This window comes from Erpetoichthys calabaricus, chromosome 2 (assembly GCF_900747795.2).
Source record: "Erpetoichthys calabaricus chromosome 2, fErpCal1.3, whole genome shotgun sequence".
In the NCBI taxonomy this organism is placed as follows: Eukaryota; Metazoa; Chordata; class Cladistia; order Polypteriformes; family Polypteridae; genus Erpetoichthys; species Erpetoichthys calabaricus.
Genome location: NC_041395.2, coordinates 290,672,561 through 290,693,642, shown reverse-complemented (window position 1 = coordinate 290,693,642; position 21,082 = coordinate 290,672,561). Strand labels below are relative to the sequence as shown.

General features: G+C 40.8%; 1 protein-coding gene across 2 annotated transcripts in view; it reads left to right on the top strand.

Moving 5' to 3' along the window:
- The window catches only part of LOC114647182 (PDZ domain-containing protein 7-like), an 82,624-nt gene that overhangs the window by 28,802 nt on the left and 32,740 nt on the right, over nt 1–21,082 (top strand). For both annotated transcript variants that reach the window (XM_051922448.1, XM_028795753.2), the window contains exon 6: nt 13,968–14,028. In XM_051922448.1, coding sequence (XP_051778408.1) covers nt 13,968–14,028 — 61 coding nt within the window. The remainder of the gene's footprint in view (nt 1–13,967; nt 14,029–21,082) is intronic.

The following is a 21,082-nucleotide window of genomic DNA, read 5'->3' as shown; positions in this document are numbered from 1 at the left end:
TGTTTATCCCCAGGAGTTGGCTTGTGCAGTGTTTAAACTAACATTAACTTTAGTGGAACGAATTTCAGAGATATCTTGTAACTTGAGGTATTGCATTATTACACTAATGGGCAGATGTTTTATTTCAAGATTTTTCTAAAGTCAAAGCTGATAAAACAAGTGTGAAGCAAACTGTGTGTATAATCAAATATACAGGGGAACAGCATAAAATGGAGATCAAATCCAAAGGCATCGCCATTCCTCTGCGTTTCCTTCTGCATTGTTGATCAGATTGAAACCAAAGATCACATGGGAGAGTTTTTCAGTCAGTGGGTTTGATACTGGAGTAACAACCTTATAATTTTCCAATTCAGTACATTAACCAGAGGCCCAAAATGCTAGTCTCCTGTTAAATACTACTTGTTACAATTCTTGTCATTATTTCAAATGGCCTTAAAATAGATGAATGGTAAGAAGTGAACAGAGTGGCACAGAGGTTACCACTGCTGGTCTATAGCCTCGGTGTGAGTTTGATTACAGATCTGGTTGCTGTGTGTGCTGAGTTTGTACGTTCTCCAGGCACTCGTATTTTTCTTTCCACAAATCAGTGACATGCTCTTTAGGCTAACTGCAGTGTTTTTTTCTAGTTTTAAGATATTTTTTAATAGTTTTTATTTCTTTGATTTTTTTTGTGTGTTTTTACCATTTTCTAATTTGTTTTTCATTCTTTTTTTAATTTAGTTTTACTTTTTCAGCAGTTAACTTTGTTTTTATTACATATTTAAAGTTTGTATAATTCACCAAAAATGTCCAATGTACATAATTTTGCACATGTAATTACAGTTTTCTTTATAGTTGTGAAATTGTACATCATTCATGTTGTACCAGTCAAGTTAATAATACAGTTTTATTGTCTAACAGTTTGAGGCTTCAGGTATAATCAGACAATGTAAGAGTCAAATAACAAGTGTGCTCTGATGTCATTTGTTACTTTAGCCTGCAACAAGTTTAAGCAAATGGTTATTTAATTTCAAACAAATATTTTTTTATTTTTGAGACTCCTTTTTTGAGCAGTAAGATCACCATACATGTATACTGTTTTATCTGTTTTTGATATATCCTGATGCTGATTATATGTCATCTACCCATTTCCAAACTTTGAAAGTGTATTTTATTCAGGGAATTAAACTGTGTTAATAACCATAATAGCAGAAATAGAAATTAAAGTTTTTCCATGTGTATATACTGCATTTCTGCAAGCATACAGTTTACATTAAATAATGAACATCTGTTATAGCAATTTCTCAGATCATTTATTTAATCAGCAACATACAAAACCTGGGAAGCTCCCTGTGAACCTAACCTTGAAGATTGTAAAACAGATTTTTGGCAGTTGACAGTGCTTAATCTCGCAGTTTGAATATACTGCTATAAAACAATATCTGCAGTTACACACATTCAGCCAACATACACATATGGAGAACATGCAAACTCCATACAGACACTGACAAGGTTAGCAATCAAAGCTCATGGCACTATGTAATAATAATGATGATGATGATAATAACACATTTCTTTTTATATAGCACCTTTCTAATGCTCAAACATCTTCACAAATAGTCAAAGGAATACAAAAGAAATAAAACCAAAGATGACAATAATTACACTGGATACAAACTATTATCAAACATTAATACATATTTAAAGGTCAAAGTTCTATGTTAGATTAAGAAAGAAGAATGAAAAAAGTTAGGAAAACCATTAATAAATAACACAATTTTTGTATACAGTAATCCCTCCTCCATCGCGGGGGTTGCTTTCCAGACCCCCCCGCGAAAGGTGAAAATCCGCGAAGTAGAAACCATATGTTTATATGGTTATTTTTATATTGTCATGCTTGGGTCACAGATTTGCACAGAAACACAGGAGGTTGTAGAGAGACAGGAACGTTATTCAAACACTGCAAACAAACACTTGTCTCTTTTTCAAAAGTTTAAACTGTGCTCCATGACAAGACAGAGATGACAGTTCCGTCTCACAATTAAAAGAATGCAAAGATATCTTCCTCTTCAAAGGAGTGCGCATCAGGAGCAGAGAGAGAGAGAAAAAAAGCAAACAGTCAGAAATCAATAGGTCTGTTTGGCTTTTAAGTATGCGAAGCACCGCCGCATAAAGTAGCTGCAAGGAAGGGAGCAAGCATTTTTCAGCATTTTTTAGAGGAGCGTCCGTATCCTCTAGGCCAGTATGCGAACAGCCCCTCTGCTCACACCCCCTCCGTCAGAGCGAGAGAGAGGAAAGCAAACAATCAAAAATCAATACGTGCTGTTTGATCTTTTAAGTATGCGAAGCACCATGCGGGAAGCATATCGCTTGCAAAGCAGCCACATGTAAGCCCAGCAAAGAAGGGAGCACTGTGATGGTAATCTTTCAGCGTTCTTTGAGGAGCGGCCGTGTCCTCTAGGGGTGCGAACAGCCCCCGTGCTCACAATATATTTGAGTTTTATTTAATACGTAATACGCGCTCTGGTTGGGTAGCTTCTCAGCCATCTGCCAATAGCGTCCCTTGTATGAAATCAACTGGACAAACCAACTGAGGAAGCATGTACCAGAAATTAAAAGATCCATTGTCCACAGAAATCCGCAAACCAGCAAAAAATCTGCAATATATATTTAAATATGCTTACATATAAAATCCGCGATAGAGTGAAGCCGCGAAAGTCGAAGCGCGATATAGCGAGGGATTACTGTACTTAAAAGGAATGTAAGTGTTGATGTTACAATCACCACAACAGTTAGGATGAGGAACAAATAATGGAATAAGAATGGATTATTAGTTTTACAGCCAAACGCTGGACGAACATTCAGTGGATATTTGTTTGCTAGACCACCATAGTGCTGCAAAGTAAACACTCAGACAGAGATCCCCTGTTTAAAACCTTTGCAGTACTGTATCATTCTGTGTTGTAAATATATTAACGATTATTGCAGTCCATCCTTCTGTTAGTCACAAAGCATTCAACATAGAGAGTTCATCACAATAATGTGACAGGAATGCACTCTGCAACACTTCACTGCCCACATTAAAACATCAGTGCTAATAACCTGATTAAAACTAAACGTATACGAGTCACATCGGCATGGTTAATAACATTAAGCAGATGTGAAGTGTGCAGTCAATCTGTCACTACAAAGGTACCATCAATACACAAGCAATATGTGTGGCAAGTAAAATTAAATTGCTGGAATTCCTACCTTCTTTAGCATACAAAGATGGCATTTTTTCCCCCTTTTAAATACTGACTGAATTTGAAGTGTGGAGTAGTTGTTTGAACTTGACAAATTCTCCATAACTCCAATTTACAAACTACCTGTATTTACGTGTGGTGTGTTTAAATTTAAGTGCGTTTTCATCGAAGTTTAGTGAAAGTTGTCTGCCATTCGGTATCAATGGGGCATCTGTGACTGATGGTCAATTATGGCCAATGAAATCTTTTGAATAAGTCATTGACAGGTAATAAGGCTTTGGTGTTCGCTTTCAGTTCTACAAAGGAGAGCTGACATATGGACTAAAAGATCAATGAAATCCACAGATCCAGATGCCAGCAGCAATGGGTACTTGCAGACACACATGAATAAATGCTCGTTCCTAACCAAATTTACAATTGTGCGGTTTTAAATAAGATAATAATAAAAATACAAGAAACTGCATACTTGCATGTACATAATGCACAAAGTCCATCCATTATTCAACCCGCTATTTCCTAATTACAGGGTCACGGGGGGTCTGCTGGAGCCAATCCCAGCCAACACAGGGCGCAATGCAGGAAACAAACCCCGGGCAGGGCGCCAGCCCACCGCAGAGCACGCACGCGCCCACACACACACACACACACACTAGGGACAATTTAGAATCACCAATGCACCTAACCTGCATGTCTTTGGACTGTGGGAGGAAACCGGTTCACCCAAAGGAAACCCATGCAGACACGGGGAGAACATGCAAACTCCATGCAGAGAGGACCCGGGAAACGAGGCTGCGAGGCAGCAGCACTACCCACTGTGCCACCAATGCACAAAGTATGGTTAAAAATAAAATTACAAATGTTTTTTATTTTTGTTTTTATTTTCTCATTTTTATTTTAGTTTTAGTTCACAAAATGATTATTTTTTTCATTAATGACATATTCATTTCAGTTTTCATTAATGAAAATAACACTGATTAACTGGTGAATCTCTTTAGGACCTTGTGCTTTGTGGTAAACTAGCATTTGCTTTCCTGCCTTGCACTTGGCCCTTTGAAGGCAGGCAGGCAGGCAGGCTTTGGTTCCCATGACCCTGTAGGAAAACAGTATATTCAGAAAATAGATACTATGGATAGAGTCACTCCTGTTTAAGAGTAACATCTTTTCAAAATTCAGTGACGCACTTTATTTTTTATTTTAACCTGGTGGGTACGCAGTCAAGAAAGCATGTTGGTGTGCACAAATTAGAAGACCTCTTTTTGGGTAAAACAGCCATGTGACTACAATGCATGATTTCTGATTTTAGCTGTCAAAGCAACACAACAAATGCTTTGCTTAAGTGTTACCATGCATTAGTGGATGTCGTTTGCAGACCACACAAAAGATGCCTTCATTAAGCCAGGGAGAAGAGAGGCATAATTAAAGAGACAGATGGCATTTAGCCGTGACAATCTTACATTACTCACTTTACACATCTCAGCTAGAGTTTCATTGTGAAAAAATACTAGGCTGTGTGCATTATTCAGAAGCCATGCAGATCGGGTTATCTGATTCTGAATGTCATATTTTGCTTGTTTGTCAGAAGTGGACAGCACAGAGCTTGGTCTTAGTTGTGCTGAGTTCACCTCTGCTGAACCAAGGAACAACATCTGTGCCACTTCACTGACCAGTAACCCCGGGTTTATGACAGGTACTGGCCTGGCAAATAAGAATGAAACTAGAGGGGAGGAGAGAGCCATTTTACTTTTCGTAATAATGTATTATCATGTTTGTTTTTTTTTTTTTGTTTTTTTTTTTTTTTTTATGCACAGAAACAGAAATACAGTATGGCCCCCAAAGCCCCAACTCTTGGCACAATTGCTATAGGTGCAGTCCCAGAATAAAACAGTCTTTTATTAAACAAATTACCTTATTACATGGCTTCATTAATGACCCATTTTCTTTCAAAGTAACAGTGACTATTTTCTTCTCTTTAAGTCCTCCACACCTTTCAGGTGAGCTTTACCGTGAGCTCTCCCAACTCTGACTCCCTGAGCCAAGTGGAGGGCTTTCTTTTAACACCCAACTCAAGGGTATTTCTGGTTCACAATCAGTCGCCTCTTGGGAGCACTTCCAGGCTGAAGGGACCACACCACACATGTCGTCCTATCATCAATATCCAAAGCTCCCCATAGTGGCCCCCACAGAACCCAGCATGCTGTCTGGCAAGCCCCAATATGGATACTTGCAGAGTAGCATGGGAGTTGTGGTCCTATGTGGCTACCCTGCGATTATCCATATTTGGGCTTGTCTGACAGGATGTTGCTGCCCAGTGTATACAGGTACGCTCTGCTTATAGCAGGCAGCCGCCCACTGCCCTGTCTTTCCAGCCTCCCAGGCACAATCAAATTACCCTCCAGGGCTGCTGGGATGCCAGCATCGGCGTAATTGTTACTGCAGTGTCCTTCTGTTTCCATGTCCTGGTGAGGAAAGGGAATATTGCAGCTCCCTCACTGTCCTTCCATTATAAAGGCCCCCTGGCCAGACAAGGGAGTAGGGTCCATCCCTCACAACAGACACGCACGTAGTCTGCCAACCTCTTAAAAATGAGCTGAATAAAAATAACACACTTACAGTTAGGTCCATAAATATTTGCACAGAGACAACTTTTTTCTAATTTTGTTCTGTACATTACCACAATGAATTTTAAATGAAACAACTCAGATGCAGTTGAAGTGCAGACTTTCAGCTTTAATTCAGTGGGGCGAACAAAATGATTGCATAAAAATGTGAGGCAACGAAAGCATTTTTTAACACAATCCCTTCATTTCAGGGGCTCAAAAGTAATTGGACAATTGACTCAAAGGCTACTTCATGGGCAGGTGTGGGCAAGTCCGTCGTTATGTCATTATCAATTAAGCAGATAAAAGGCCTGGAGTTGATTTGAGGTGTGGTGCTCGCATGTGGAAGATTTTGCTGTGAACAGACAACATGCGGTCAAAGGAGCTCTCCAAGCAGGTCAAAGAAGCCATCCTTAAGCTGTGAAAACAGAAAAAAACCCATCCGAGAAATTGCTACAATATTATGAGTGGCAAAATGTACAGTTTGGTACATCCTGAGAAAGAAAGCAAGAACTGGTGAACTCGGCAACACAAAAAGACCTGGACGTCCACGGAAGACAACAGTGGTGGATGATCACAGAATCATTTCCATGGTGAAGAGAAACCCCTTCACAACAGCCAACCAAGTGAACAACACTCTCCAGGGGGTAGGCGTATCGATATCCAAGTCTACCATAAAGAGAAGACTGCATGAAAGTAAATACAGAGGGTACACTGCAAGGTGCAAGCCACAAGAATAGAAAGGCTAGATTGGACTTTGCTAAAGAACATCTAAAAAAGCCAGCGCAGTTTTGGAAAAACATTCTTTGGACAGATGAAACCAAGATCAACCTCTACCAGAATGATGGCAAGAAAAAAGTATGGAGAAGGCATGGAACAGCTCATTATCCAAAGCATACCACATCATCTGTAAAACACGGTGGAGGCAGTGTGATGGCTTGGGTGTGCATGGCTGCCAGTGGCACTGGGACACTAGTGTTTGTTGATGATGTGACACACGACAGAAGCAGCCGAATGAATTGTGAGGTGTTCAGAGACATACTGTCTTCTCAAATCCAGCTAAATGCAGTCAAATTGATTGGGCGGCGTTTCATGATACAGATGGACAATGAAACCAAAACATACAGCCAAAGCAACCCAGGAGTTTATTAAAGCAAAGAAGTGGAAAATTCTTAAATGGCCAAGTCAGTTACCTGATCTTAACCCAACTGAGCATGCATTTCACTTGTTGAAGATTAAACTTCAGACAGAAAGGCCCACAAACAAACAGCAACTGAAAGCCGCTGCAGTAAAGGCCTGGCAGAGCATTAAAGAGGAGGAAACCCAGCATCTGGTGATGTCCATGAGTTCAAGACTTCAGGCTGTCATTGCCAGCAAAGGGTTTTCAACCAAGTATTAGAAATGAACATTTTATTTCCAGTTATTTAATTTGTCCAATTACTTTTGAGCCCCTGAAATGAAGGGATTGTGTTAAAAAAATGCTTTAGTTGCCTCACATTTTTATGCAATCGTTTTGTTCACCCCACTGAATTAAAGCTGAAAGTCTGCACTTCAACTGCATCTGAGTTGTTTCATTTAAAATTCATTGTGGTAATGTACAGAACCAAAATTAGAAAAAAGTGGTCTCTGTCCAAATATTTATGGACCTAACTGTAAGCTGGTGTATTTTTAGTAGTCAACCTTTTTTAATATACTTTAGCACATTAGTGTATATAATGTTGATATAATGTGATGGCGTCATGTATTATATATTGTGTTATTCAGTTGCATTTGGCTTGTTGTGTATGAATGTAAAGCCAACTTTGTTGCCTGCCAGTAAAATTCAAGTTAAAGTTCAAGTTCACTCTACATAGAAAGCTCTGTGCAGTACAACTCAGATATTTCAGTCTTTGGTGGCACCTTCATGGACAGGTTAGTGCTGCTGCTTCAACACTCCAGTTTTCTTGGTTTTAATCCCAGTTTTCATGTACTTCCTCCTTCTGCATGAGCTTTCCTTTTGGCAGTACAGGTTTCCTCGAATTTCCAAAACATGTGAGCATCGGCCTAATGGGGAACTGTAACTTGGTCCAGCGTAAGCGCGTTTGCTCTGCAATGAACTGACCATGCACCTCATGTTGTTTCACTCAATAGGCACTGTTTTCTTGTGACTCTGCATTAGATGACTGGAATAGAAAATGTTTGGAGCTTTGAATCTAAAGGTAAAGAAAGTTGCATTGGTGCATTATTCCTTACTAGATTACCACTGGTTATAATCAGTGTTGCTGAATAACTTAGTCATTCCATTAATTAAGTTGTATTTGCAACATATATAAATATGGGTAGAATGGGTCCAGATTTTTCACTGATGACGAAAACCAACAGTAATATGAGGTACGATGGCTTTAGCTTTCCATCCTGTCAGGTACCAGACTCCTATTGCAGGCCATCTTTTCTCAGTCCAGCCAATATAAATGCAGCAGGAAGATATTAAAGACTCCATTCACAATATTAGGTGACAACATAAGCCAGTCACCAATCAACACCAGTCCATTCTGTGATAGAGCCTGCGGCCATCAAATAAGTGTCATCGGTTATCACTGGGTCCACAAAGGCAACTGCACAGAAGACTGTCGTTTGCAGATGTGCTTAAACCACCTGCAGGAAGCATATGACATACTCGCATGTCGCACTTGGTGTCATTGCTCTACTGCCAAGTTGTTTGCCTGCCTATCGAAAAGTCCTCTCAGATAAAGGAGCACTGGAATCATTGGGTAGAAGGGTTCTTTCATCAGATTGGCAAGCCTAGCACTGACTCAGAATGGCAAATAGTAGGGAGGAGACTTCTTAACCAAGGGCTCCAGAACTCTGAACAAATCTTGTATATTCATATGTGACAGTTCTGTATTTAGTAAGTGATATTTAATCTGCTCTTGCATTTTGCTTTTTGGTTTGCACTATTGTATTATTTCACTATTGTACTGTTCTGTTGTATTGTGTTCTTGAGGTGGCAGTAATAGTCCATCTAGATCTGTGAAGAGGATTACTTGTGTTCTCTTCTGCGTGTATTATTTTCCCCTGGAAAGAGGTCTCCTTCTGAGTTGCGTTTCCCAAGATTTCTTGCCATTTTCCATACAAGGGTTTTTTTTTTTTTTTTTCTTTCCCCCCCTTAGGAAGTGCAGGCTCGAGGGGCTGTCAAAAACAGCACTTCTTGTGTAATTTTGGGCTATAGAAGACATAAATTATTGTTGTTGTTGACTGGGCACATTAATGATTTTAAACTTAAATATACTTATGTTGTTTCATGCAGTGATGTAAGTAAACACTATTGCTGTCCAATCTTGTTTATCATGCCTTAAAAGACATTTCAGTTTATTTTTATTTTAATGTATGGTGTTTCTGTTTGTCACCAAAAATATTGTAATCATGTAAAACAAGGGAAATTGCACATAGTTTATCCCCCCGTTTATATGTTCATATTTAATGTTTCATTAAAATCCAGCTTCTGCCCTGCCTGAAATCCTATATGAACTGCCCTGCTTCCTGTTCTGCTTCATTCCACTGTTACTTGTCTGTAATGATTGCACTTGCTCACACTCTGTTTCAGCACAGCACATTATCAACTCTTTTTATCTCTACTTTGTGACCAAAAAAGGCCAATCCATTCTTGACGTCTCCTTTTAAATTGACTGATTATATTGCCATAGGATGCTTGAATCCTAACATAACTCATTCCAAAGTGTCTGTGGAGGCTTTCTAGGAAAGTCCATCCCAGTTTACATTTTATTAATCTGCCTGCCCTACAATAACTGCACTTTCACGTGTTCTGTTAACCTGCTGTAGCTTTGCCATAGTAAAAGTTAATCTAGTGGTGTCAATTCAAGTTGAAACTAGAAGTATCACGTTTGTCATTTCATAGTTTGTGTTTCGATATCTGCACATTACTACAGTTTTGCAATATTCAGTAGTCTTGTTTGGTGGCCCCCCCCCCCCATCCTTTTTTCCCAGTTTTCCCTATTTAGTTTTGTCCTATTTCATTTATCCTTAATTGCCTTTCTTTGTTCTATTTAGTTATTTAGTTTAATTAACAAGGAGTCGGGACTGTAATTAAACAGGTGTTGTGGTAATGAGGAATTCAGTCACTTGACTGAGTTTAAGGCTGTAATACAATGGGGCAAGTAGGACTATCCAGGTTCATTATGGATTGGTCTGTTCTCTCTCACTCCAGGCTTAACACACTTATTCAGAAAATTACATGCAAACACATGCGCACAAAGACCATACATAGTTGGGCTGTGATTGTGAGTGATACCTGCACAGCCTGTCACTTCTCAGTATTCCACATAAGGACTCACTAGTTCGGGCTTGCACAATTCACACAGCTGTCTCCAGATGTACCCTAAACACTGAATGCTGACATACCATGGTCCCCAGGTCTACACTAAACTCTAAAGGCTGATGCACTTTGGTCCCTAGATGTACCCAAGACAGTGGAAGCTAATACAACTTGGTTAAAGCCACTTAAAAAAATGGTGCATTACTCCCTTCTGAGCTGCCCACTATTTGAGGTGTTAAGCACTTTGAGCTACTTTTTTGTATGAAAATGTGCTATATAAATAAATGTTGTTGTTGTTTCTCCTCAGTCACTATTTACTTTATTAATTCAATCACTCAAGATTTGCTGATAATAGAAATGTAAAAGAAAAGTGATGTACAGTCGTGGCCAAAGGTTTTGAGAATGACACAAATCTTAATTTTCACAAAGTTTGCTGCCTCAGTTTTTATGACAATTTGCATATACTCCAGAATGTTATGAAGAGTGATCAGATGAATTGCAATTAATTGCAAAGTCCCTCTTTGCCATGAAAAGGAACTTAATCCCGTCTCCTAACGTTGATTCAGCTGCGGGATCTGGGCACCACCAGTGCAGACCTTACTCAGGAATGGTAGCAAGCAGGTGTGCGTGCATCAGCACGTACAGTGAGGTGAAGATTTTTGGAGGATGGCCTGGTATCAAGAAAGTTAGCAATGAAGCCACTTCTCCCCAAGGTAAACCTCAGGGACAGACTGATATTCTGTAAAAGGTACAGAGATTGGACTGCTGAGGACTACTGGGGTAAAGTCATTGTCTCTGATGAATCCACTTTCTGATTGTTTGGGGCATCTGGAAAAAAGGTTGTCTGGAGAAGAAATGGTGAGTGCTACCATCAGTCCTGTCATGCCAACAGTAAAGCATCCCGAGACCATTCATGTGTGGGGTTGCTTCTCAGCCAAGGGAGTGGGCTCACTCACAATTTTGCACAAGTACACAGTCATGAATAAACAATGGTACCAAAACCTCCTCTGAGAGCATCTTCTCCCAACCATCCAAGAACAGTTTGGTGACGAACAATGCATTTTCCAGCATGATGGAGCACCGGGCCATAAGGCAAAAGTGATAACTAAGTGGCTCGGGGAACAAAACATTGCAATTTTGGGTCTATGGCCAGGAAACTCCCCAGACCTTAATCTCATTGAGAACTTGTGGTCAGTCCTCAAGAGGTGGATGGACAAACAAAAACCACAAATTCTGACAAATTCCAAGCATTGATAATGCAAGAATGGGCTGTCATCAGTCAGGATTTGACCCAGAAGTTGATTGATTGCATGCCAGGGCGAATTGTAGAGGTCTTGAAAAAGAAGGGCCAACACTTCAAATATTGATTTTTTGCATAAACTTAATGGAATTGTCAATAAAAGCCTTTGAAACTTATGAAATGCTTGTAATTATACTTCAGTTTACCATAGAAATATCTGACAAAAATATCCAAAAACAGTGAAGCGGCAAACTTTGTGAAAACCAATATTTGTGTTATTCTCAAAACTTTTGGCATGACTATATATTGAAGTGGAATAATCCAGAATATATAAATGAAATGAATAAAATAAAATGATAAATGAACAGCAATATTTGGATATAACATTGTAATAAAAATACTGTCTCATTTCAGTGTCCATAAGCTTGAACATTACTTTCCATATGAATACTGAAGAGTAGCAGCAAAAGAAAATGGAAAGGAATGAAGTGACTTGTCTTTCAGATTGCTTGTCTTGACTCGGGAGACTGGCTGATGTATTAATGGCGTGTATATGTTCTCTCCTTCCAACCTCAGTCAATCTGTCCTTTATGCTAGATGGAGCACTTTGGGTTCTAAGCACTGTAATATTATATACAGATTACTGGCTGACTACTCTGATGGACACCTTGTCCCAAAAGCTTTAATCATAAAAGTATATACAAGCATGTTACCTTGTCAGGATTGTTTACTTAGGAGGTGTTTTCTGTTTCCTTCAGATGAATACTCCATCTGAAGTTTGAATGAGTGATCATTCTAACCTAAGATAAAATGACCATTAGTTTTGAAAAAGCTGCCATGCAGACTCCTGTCCGACTTCCTTACTTCTTCACCACTCCTCCTGCTTTGTTACTTTTTATTTACAGCAACATTGTATGCTTTTTTTAAAATTAGAGTATTTCTCCTGTCATACCAGTCTCAAACTCTGTTCTGAATCCATCTTAACTTCATCCTGGAGAGTCCAACCCTGAATTCAATGTGGCTGTACAGTGATCCCTCGCTATATCGCGCTTCGCCTTTCGCGGATTTTATATGTAAGCATATTTAAATATATATCGCGGATTTTTTGCTGGTTTGCGGATTTCTGAGGACAATGGGTCTTTTAATTTCTGGTACATGCTTCCTCAGTTGGTTTGCCCAGTTGATTTCATACAAGGGACGCTATTGGCAGATGGCTGAGAAGCTACCCAACTTACTTTTCTCTTTCTCTCTCTTGCGCTTTCTCTGATCCTGATGTAGAGGGTGTGAGCAGGGGGGCTGTTCGCACACCTAGACGATACGGACGCTCGTCTAAAAATGCTGAAAGATTATCTTCACGTTGCTACCTTCTGTGCAGCTGCTTAGTGAAGCGACATGCTGCACGGTGCTTCGCATACTTAAAAGCTCGAAGGGCACGTATTGATTTTTTTATCTGTCTCTATCTCTCTCTATCTCTCTCTCTCCCTGCTCCTGACGGAGGGGGTGTGAGCTGCCGCCTTCAACAGCTTTGTGCCGCGGTGCTTCGCATACTTAAAAGCCAAACAGCCCTATTGATTTGTTTGCTTTCCTCTGTCTTTATGACAGTCTGTGCTCCTGACGCGCACTCCTTTGAAGAGGAAGATATGTTTGCATTCTTTTAATTGTGAGACAGAACTGTCATCTCTGTCTTGTCATGGAGCACAGTTTAAACTTTTGAAAAAGAGACAAATGTTTGTTTGCAGTGTTTGAATAACGTTCCTGTCTCTCTACAACCTCCTGTGTTTCTGCGCAAATCTGTGACCCAAGCATGACAATATAAAAATAACCATATAAACATATGCTTTCTACTTCGCGGATTTTCTTATTTCGCGGGTGGCTCTGGAACGCAACCCCCGCGATGGAGGAGGGATTACTGTATAATAGATACATGGTGTCCCTTGGTCAGTTTGTTATATTTATAGTACAGTGTTTGATGCAGGTTGGGCGAAATGTTGGTGTGTCATGTGATGCCTGTCTTTCCTGTCTGGGTTGCCTTGTATCTACTGGTATTGTTCGCCCTTCCCCTGTTGTGTAATACCTGTGTGTGACTGGTTTAGAATGGGCACACACAGGTGAGGGATGGAAAAACATCTAAATCTTGTAAAGGATGATTGAAGATTTGAGTTGTACTCCAGCTTGAGCTGAAAATAAAAAAAAGCAATTGGCCTTGTCCACTGTGTGCAGACTCAGGCCCCCAATTTATCTTCAGGGGTGAGATCACTGATGTAAGAGGGTTTGAAATGCAAATGCCATAATGTTGAATTGAATTCTGGAGAGTCAGATAACAATTTTTTCTAAGTACATTTTGATAGAATTATTTTTTCATAATTTTAAGTGCAGATTTATTAAATCCTTCTCTTTATATTTTATATTATCTTTATATTTGTACTGAAATGGCTCAGCGATTAGGGACTTTGAAGCAATTGGCCAATTTTTTTGTATTGTTTAAACTTTTATTTATATAAACAACCCCAATTTTTTATTGTGCTTGCAAGTTCATATTGTTTTTATAATTTATATCAAACTTTGCTTAAACATTTTTTTTATTTTGTTTTTAGGAGGCAGGAAGGTACCCTGCGTATAAGGAGATGGTGGCTGAATATAGCTGGCTTAGCAAACGTAGGTAAAACTGCCTTTTAACAACTTGGATGACAAAATGTGACCATGTGGCACTGATGTATTCTAACTATGCCTCCAAACATATGTGCCAGCTCACTGTACCATAATCATCTTCTTCTTCTTTCGGCTGCTCCCATTAGGGGTTGCCACAGCAGATCATCTTCTTCCATATCTTTCTGTCCTCTGCATCTTGTTCTGTTACACCCATCACCTGCATGTCCTCTCTCGCCACATCCATAAACCTTCTCTTAGGCCTTCCTCTTTTTCTCTTCCCTGGCAGCTCTATCCTTAGCATCCTTCTCCCAATGTACTCAGCATCTCTCCTCTGCACATGTCCAAACCCAATGTAATCTCGCCTCTCTGCCTTGGTCTCCCAACCGTCCAATCTGAGCTGACCCTCTAATGTACTCATTTCTAATCCTGTCCATCCTCGTCACACCCAGTGCAAATCTTAGCATCTTTAACTCTGCTACCTCCAGCTCTGTCTCCTGCTTTCTGCTCAGTGCCACCGTCTCCAACCCATATAACATAGCTGGTCTCACTACCGTCCTGTAGACCTTCCCTTTCACTCTTGCTGATACCGTCTGTCACAAATCTCTCCTGACACTCTTCTTCACCCATTCCACGCTGCCTGCACTTTTTTTCACCTCTCTTCCACAATCCCCATTACTCTATACTGTTGATCCCAAGTATTTAAACTCATCCACCTTTGCCAACTCTCTACTCCTTGCATCCTCACCATTCCAGTGACCTCCCTCTCATTTACACACATGTATTCTGTCTTGTTCCTACTGACCTTCATTCCTCTACTCTCTAGAGCATATCTCCACCTCTCCAGGGTCTCCTCAACCTGCTCCCTACTATCGCTACAGATCACAGTATCATCAGCAAACATCATAGTCCGCGGGGACTCCTATCTAATCTCGTCTGTCAACCTGTCCATCACCATTGCAAATGAGAAAGGGCTCAGAGCCGATCCCTGATGTAATCCCACCTCCACCTTGAATGCATCTGTTGCTCCTACCGCAGACCCCACCAAGGTCACACTTCCTTCGTGCATATCCTGTACAACTCTTACATACTTCTCTGCTACTCCTGACTTCCTCATACAATACCACAACTCCTCTCGAGGCACCCTGTCATATGCTTTCTCCAGGTCCACAAAGACGAAATGCAACTCCTTCTGGCCTTCTCTATACTTCTCCATCAATACCCTCAGAGCAAACATTGCATCTGTGGTGCTCTTTCTTGGCATGAAACCATACTGCTGCTCACTAATCATCATCTCCCTTCTTAACCTAGCTTCCACTACTCTTTCCCATAACTTCATGCTGTGGCTCATCAATTGTAACCCCCTGTAGTTACTGCAGTCCTGCACATCCCCCTTATTCTTAAATATCAGCAACAGTACTCTTCTTCTCTACTCCCCAGGCATCCTCTCACTTTCTAAGATTCCATTAAACAATCTGGTTAAAAACTCCACTGCCATCTCTCCTAAACACCTCCATGCATCCATAGGTATGTCATCTGGAGCAATGCCTTTTCCATTCTTCATCCTCTTCATAGCTATTCTTACTTCCTCCTTGCTAATCCATTGCACTTCCTGATTCACTATCTCCACATCATCCAACCTCTTCTCTCTCTCATTCTCTTCATAAGTCTCTCAAAGTACTCTTTCCATCTGCTCAACACACTCTCCTTGCTGGTGAGTACGTTTCCATCTTTATCCTTTATTACCCTAACCTGCTGCACATCTTTTCCAGCTTGGTCCCTCTGTCTAGCCAATTGGTACAGGTCCTTTTCTCCCTCTTTAGTGTCCAACCTCTCATACAACACATCATACGCTTTTTCTTTAGCCTTCGCCACCTCCCTCTTCACCTTGCGCCTTATCCCCTTGTACTCTTGTCTACTTTCTGCATCTCTCTGACTATCCCACTTCTTCTTTGCCATCCTCCTCCTCTGTATTCTCTCCTGTACTTCCCCATTCCACCACCAGGTTTCCTTTCCCTCCTTCCTCTGTCCAGATGTCATGCCAAGCACCCTTCTTGTTGTCACCCTTACTACATCTGCTGTAGTTTCCCAGCTGTCTGGTAACTCTTCACTGCCACCCAGTGCCTGTCTCACCTCCTCCCTAAAATCAACCTTGCAGTCTTCCTTTTTCAACTTCCACCATTTGATACTTGGCTTTGCCCTCACTCTCTTCCTCTTCTTGATCTCCAACGTCATTCTACAGACCACCATCCTATACTGGTCAACTACACCTTCCCCTGCCATCACTGTGCAGTGTTCAACTCTTCTGCATAGGATGTAATCTACCTGTGTGCATCTTCCTCCACTCTTGTACGTAACCCCATGTTCCTCCCTCTTCTTAAAATACATATTCACCACAGCCATGTCCATCCTTTTGGCAAAATCCACTATCCTCTGACCTTCTTCATTCCTCTCCTTGACACCATACCTACCCATCACCTCCTCGTCTCCTCTGTTCCCTTCACCAACATGTCCATTGAAGTCCGCTCCAGTCACCACTTTCTGTCCCTTGGGTATACTATTTATCACTTCATCCAACTCACTCCAAAAATCTTCTTTCTCATCCATCACACCTCCAATTTCCAGCTTCATTATCATCATTCTGACACTATTTTCACCTCCAGAACACTCTTGACATACTGTTCAGAATAACTCCTACTCCATTTCTCCTCCTACCCACACCATGATAGAACAATTTGAATCCACCTCCGATCCACCTGGCCTTACTCCCCTTCCATTTAGTCTCTTGCATGCACAATATATCAGCCTTCCTTCTCTCCATCATATCAGCTAACTCTCTCCCCTTACCAGTCATACTGCCAACATTCAAAGTTCCTACCCTCAGTTCCACTGTCTTTGCCTTCCTCCTCTTCTCCTTCCTCCGGACATGTCTTCCCCCTTCTTCTTCTTCAGCCAACAGTAGCCCAATTTCTGCCAGCACCCTGTTGACTAACAGTACTGGTGGCTGTCGTTGTTAACCCGGGGCTCGACCGTTCTGGTATGGAAATTTGTATTGTTGTCCGCATATTGATTTGGCAAAATTTTACACAGGATGCCCTTCCTGACGTAACCCTCCCCATTTATCTGGGCTTGGGACCGACACGAAGAAACACTGGTTTGTGCAAAACCCCTGTGGCTGGGTTGGCTCACTGTACCTTAATTTTCTCCCATTAAGAATAGACTATATATATATATATATATATATATATATATATATATTCTCTTTATGTCTGTGTTGTTTTTTTTCTTTCCTCGTACTTTGGTTTTCTTCCTCATCCCAAAGACATGGAACTTACAGTAATGGTCAAGTCTAAACTGACCCCAGAGTGTTTTGATTGTTATGTGCCTTGTGAAGTGTTGTAACCGTGTCAAGGATTTTTTTTTTTTTTTTTTTTACTGTATCTTGCATTCAGAGTAGGCACTGGCTTACTGTGACCCAAGCCTAAATAAGCAAGTTAGAGCAGTAATGGATGGATTTATAGTTGCATCCTTGGTCAAACTGGGCAGCACAGTGGCCTATGAGTTAATGATGCAGCATCATGGCTTCAGGCACGTAGATTCAGTTCCTATCCCAGGCATTTCCTTTGTGGGGTTTGAATGCTCCCTTTGTGTCCGGGAGGCTTTTCATTGGATGATATGGTTGAGTCAGAAGTACTTGGTATGAAAGTACCTACAGTGCATCTGGAAAGTATTCACAGCGCATCACTTTTTCCACATTATGTTATGTTACAGCCTTATTCCAAAATGGATTAAATTCATTTTTTTCCTCAGAATTCTACACACAACAAAAAGTTTACTTGAGGTTTTTGCAAATTTATTAAAAATAAAAAAACTGAGAAATCACATGTACATAAGCATTCACAGCCTTTGCTCAATACTTTGTCGGTGCACCTTTGGCAGCAATTACAGCCTCAAGTCTTTTTGAATATGATGCCACAAGCTTGGCACACCTATCCTTGGCCAGTTTCGCCCATTCCTCTTTGCAGCACCTCTCAAGCTCCATCAGGTTGGATGGGAAGCATTGGTGCACAACCATTTTAAGATCTCTCCAGAGATGTTCAATCGGATTCAAGTCTGGGCTCTGGCTGGGCCACTCAAGAACATTCACAGAGTTGTCCTGAAGCCACTCCTTTGATATCTTGGCTGTGTGCTTAGGGTCATTGTCCTGCTGAAAGATGAACCGTCGCCCCAGTCTGAGGTCAAGAGCGCTCTGGAGCAGGTTTTCATCCAGGATGTCTCTGTACATTACTGCAGTCATCTTTCCCTTTATTCTGATTAGTCTCCCAGTCCCTGCTGCTGAAAAACATCCCCACAGCATGATGCTGCCACCACCATGCTTCACTGTAGGTATAGTGTTGGCCTGGTGATGAGCGGTGCCTGGTTTCCTCCAAACATGACGCCTGGCATTCACACCAAAGAGTTCAATCTTTGTCTCATCAGACCAGAGAATTTTCTTTCTCATGGTCTGAGAGTACTTCAGGTGCCTTTTGGCAAACACCAGGCGGGCTGCCATGTGCCTTTTACTAAGGAGTGGCTTCCGTCTGGCCACTCTACCATACAGGCCTGATTGGTGGATTGCTGCAGAGATGGTTGTCCTTCTGGAAGGTTCTCCTCTCTCCACAGAGGACCTCTGGAGCTCTGACAGAGTGACCATCGGATTCTTGGTCACCTCCCTGACTAAGGCCCTTCTCCCCAGATCGCTCAGTTTAGATGGCCGGCCAGCTCTAGGAAGAGTCCTGGTGGTTTCGAACTTCTTCCACTTACGGATGATGGAGGCCACTGTGCTCATTGGGACCTTCAAAGCAGCAGAAATTTTTCTGTAACCTTCCCCAGATTTGTGCCTCGAGACAATCCTGTCTCGGAGGTCTACAGACAATTCCTTTAACTTCATACTTGGTTTGTGCTCTGACATGAACTGTCAACTGTGGGACCTTATATAGACAGGTGTGTGCCTTTCCAAATCATGTCCAACCAACTGAATTTACCACAGGTGGACTCCAATTAAGCTGCAGAAACATCTCAAGGATGATCAGGGGAAACAGGATGCACCAGAGCTCAATTTTGAGCTTCATGGCAAAGGCTGTGAATACTTATGTACATGTGCTTTCTCAGTTTTTTTATTTTAAATAAATTTGCAAAAACTTCAAGTAAATGTTTTTCACGTTGTCATTATGGGGTGTTGTGTGTAGAATTCTGAGGGGAAAAAATGAATTTAATCCATTTTGGAATAAGGCTGTAACATAACAAAATGTGGAAAAAGTGATGCGCTGTGAATACTTTCCGGATGCACTGTATATACTGTACGTGAGTGCATCATGTGCTCCATTGCCATTCTATTTAGGGATAGTTACTACCTTGCTTCCTAAGCAGCTAAAAGTCTGTGGTTGTTCTGTTCTTGAAAGAAAAGGTTCAGAGAATGTGTGGATTCACTAATCATTGACGTTTTAAGTTAATTCAGCTATTTTTATTTTTTTTAAGTGCCCTTTCATTTAACAGCACATCACACAGTAATCATAAATATAATGTGGTAAACAGGCATGCAACATTGATATATCACACAATGCTGAAGTGTGTAAGGAATTAAATTAGATAGCATATGTTAAATACATAATTCAATTTGCATAATTTAAACAAAGCCTTTAAAGAAATAACCTTAATTAGTCTTGCAGATAAAATTTAAAATGACACGATTGGTTATTTATTTTCAGTTAGCTGAATTTGTTCCTGTTTTTCTACATATGAAACAATCCTGTGAAATTAGTCCATTTAATTTGTAACCTGCCTGTCCTGTTCAGTGTCACAGGGAGACAAAAGCCTATTGTGGGCACCAGATAGTTTCAAACAAAGTCAATGAGACATTCAGATAAAATTTAATATAGAGTCTTTAAAAAGTAAACACAGTTCATGTATTGCTGAGTGATTGCAAAGCTGAAAATTTGTAATTACTTTATATAAAATCACAGTAAATGCTCAGAGGGAAGCAACAAAAGAAATCTGTCCTTCAACAAAAGTGACTTTCATCCAATAAGAAAATGTATAGTTAAAAAGCTCTCTTTGTTTAAAATGTTTGTGTGCTTCCTCAGTTTTACCAATAATTACAAATCATTAGTAATGAGTAATTTCACTAAACCTCATTTCATTCACCCGTTTTCTAAAACTGTTTTATGTGTTGACAGGGTTATTTGGCACAAAACAGATAGATAGATAGATATACTTTATTAATCCCAGGGGGAAATTCACATACTCCAGCAGCAGCATACTGATACAAAAAACAATATTAAATTAAAGAGTAATAAAAATGCAGGTAAAAACAGACAATAACTTTGAATAATGTTAACGTTTACCCTCCTGGGTGGAATTGAAGTGTTGCATAGTTTGGGGGAGGAACAATCTCCTCAGTCTGTCAGTGGAGCAGGACGGTGACAGCAGTCTGTCACTGAAGCTGCTCCTCTGTCTGGAGATGACACTGTTTAGTGGATGCAGTGGATTCTCCATAATTGATAGGAGCCTGCTGAGCGCCTGTTGCTCTGCCACGGATGTCAAACTGTCCAGCTCCATGCCTATTATAGAGCCTGCCTTCCTCACCAGTTTGTCCAGGCGTGAGGCGTCCCTCTTCTTTATGCTGCCTCCCCAGCACACCACTGCGTAGAAGAGGGCGCTCGCCACAACCGTCTGATAGAACATCTGCAGCATCTTATTGCAGATGTTGAAGGACACCAGTCTTCTAAGGAAGTATAGTCGGCTCTGTCCTCTCTTGCACAGAGAATCAGTATTGGCAGTCCAGTCCAATTTATCATCCAGCTGCACTCCCAGGTATTTATAGGTCTGTACCCTCTGCACACAGTCTCCTCTGATAATCACAGGGTCCATGAGGGGTCTGGGTCTCCTAAAATCCACCACCAGTTCCTTGGTTTTGCTGGTGTTCAGGTGTAAGTGGTTTGAGTCGCACCATTTAACAAAGTCCTTGATGAGGTTCCTATACTCCTCCTCCTGCCCACTCCTGATGCAGCCCACAATAGCAGTG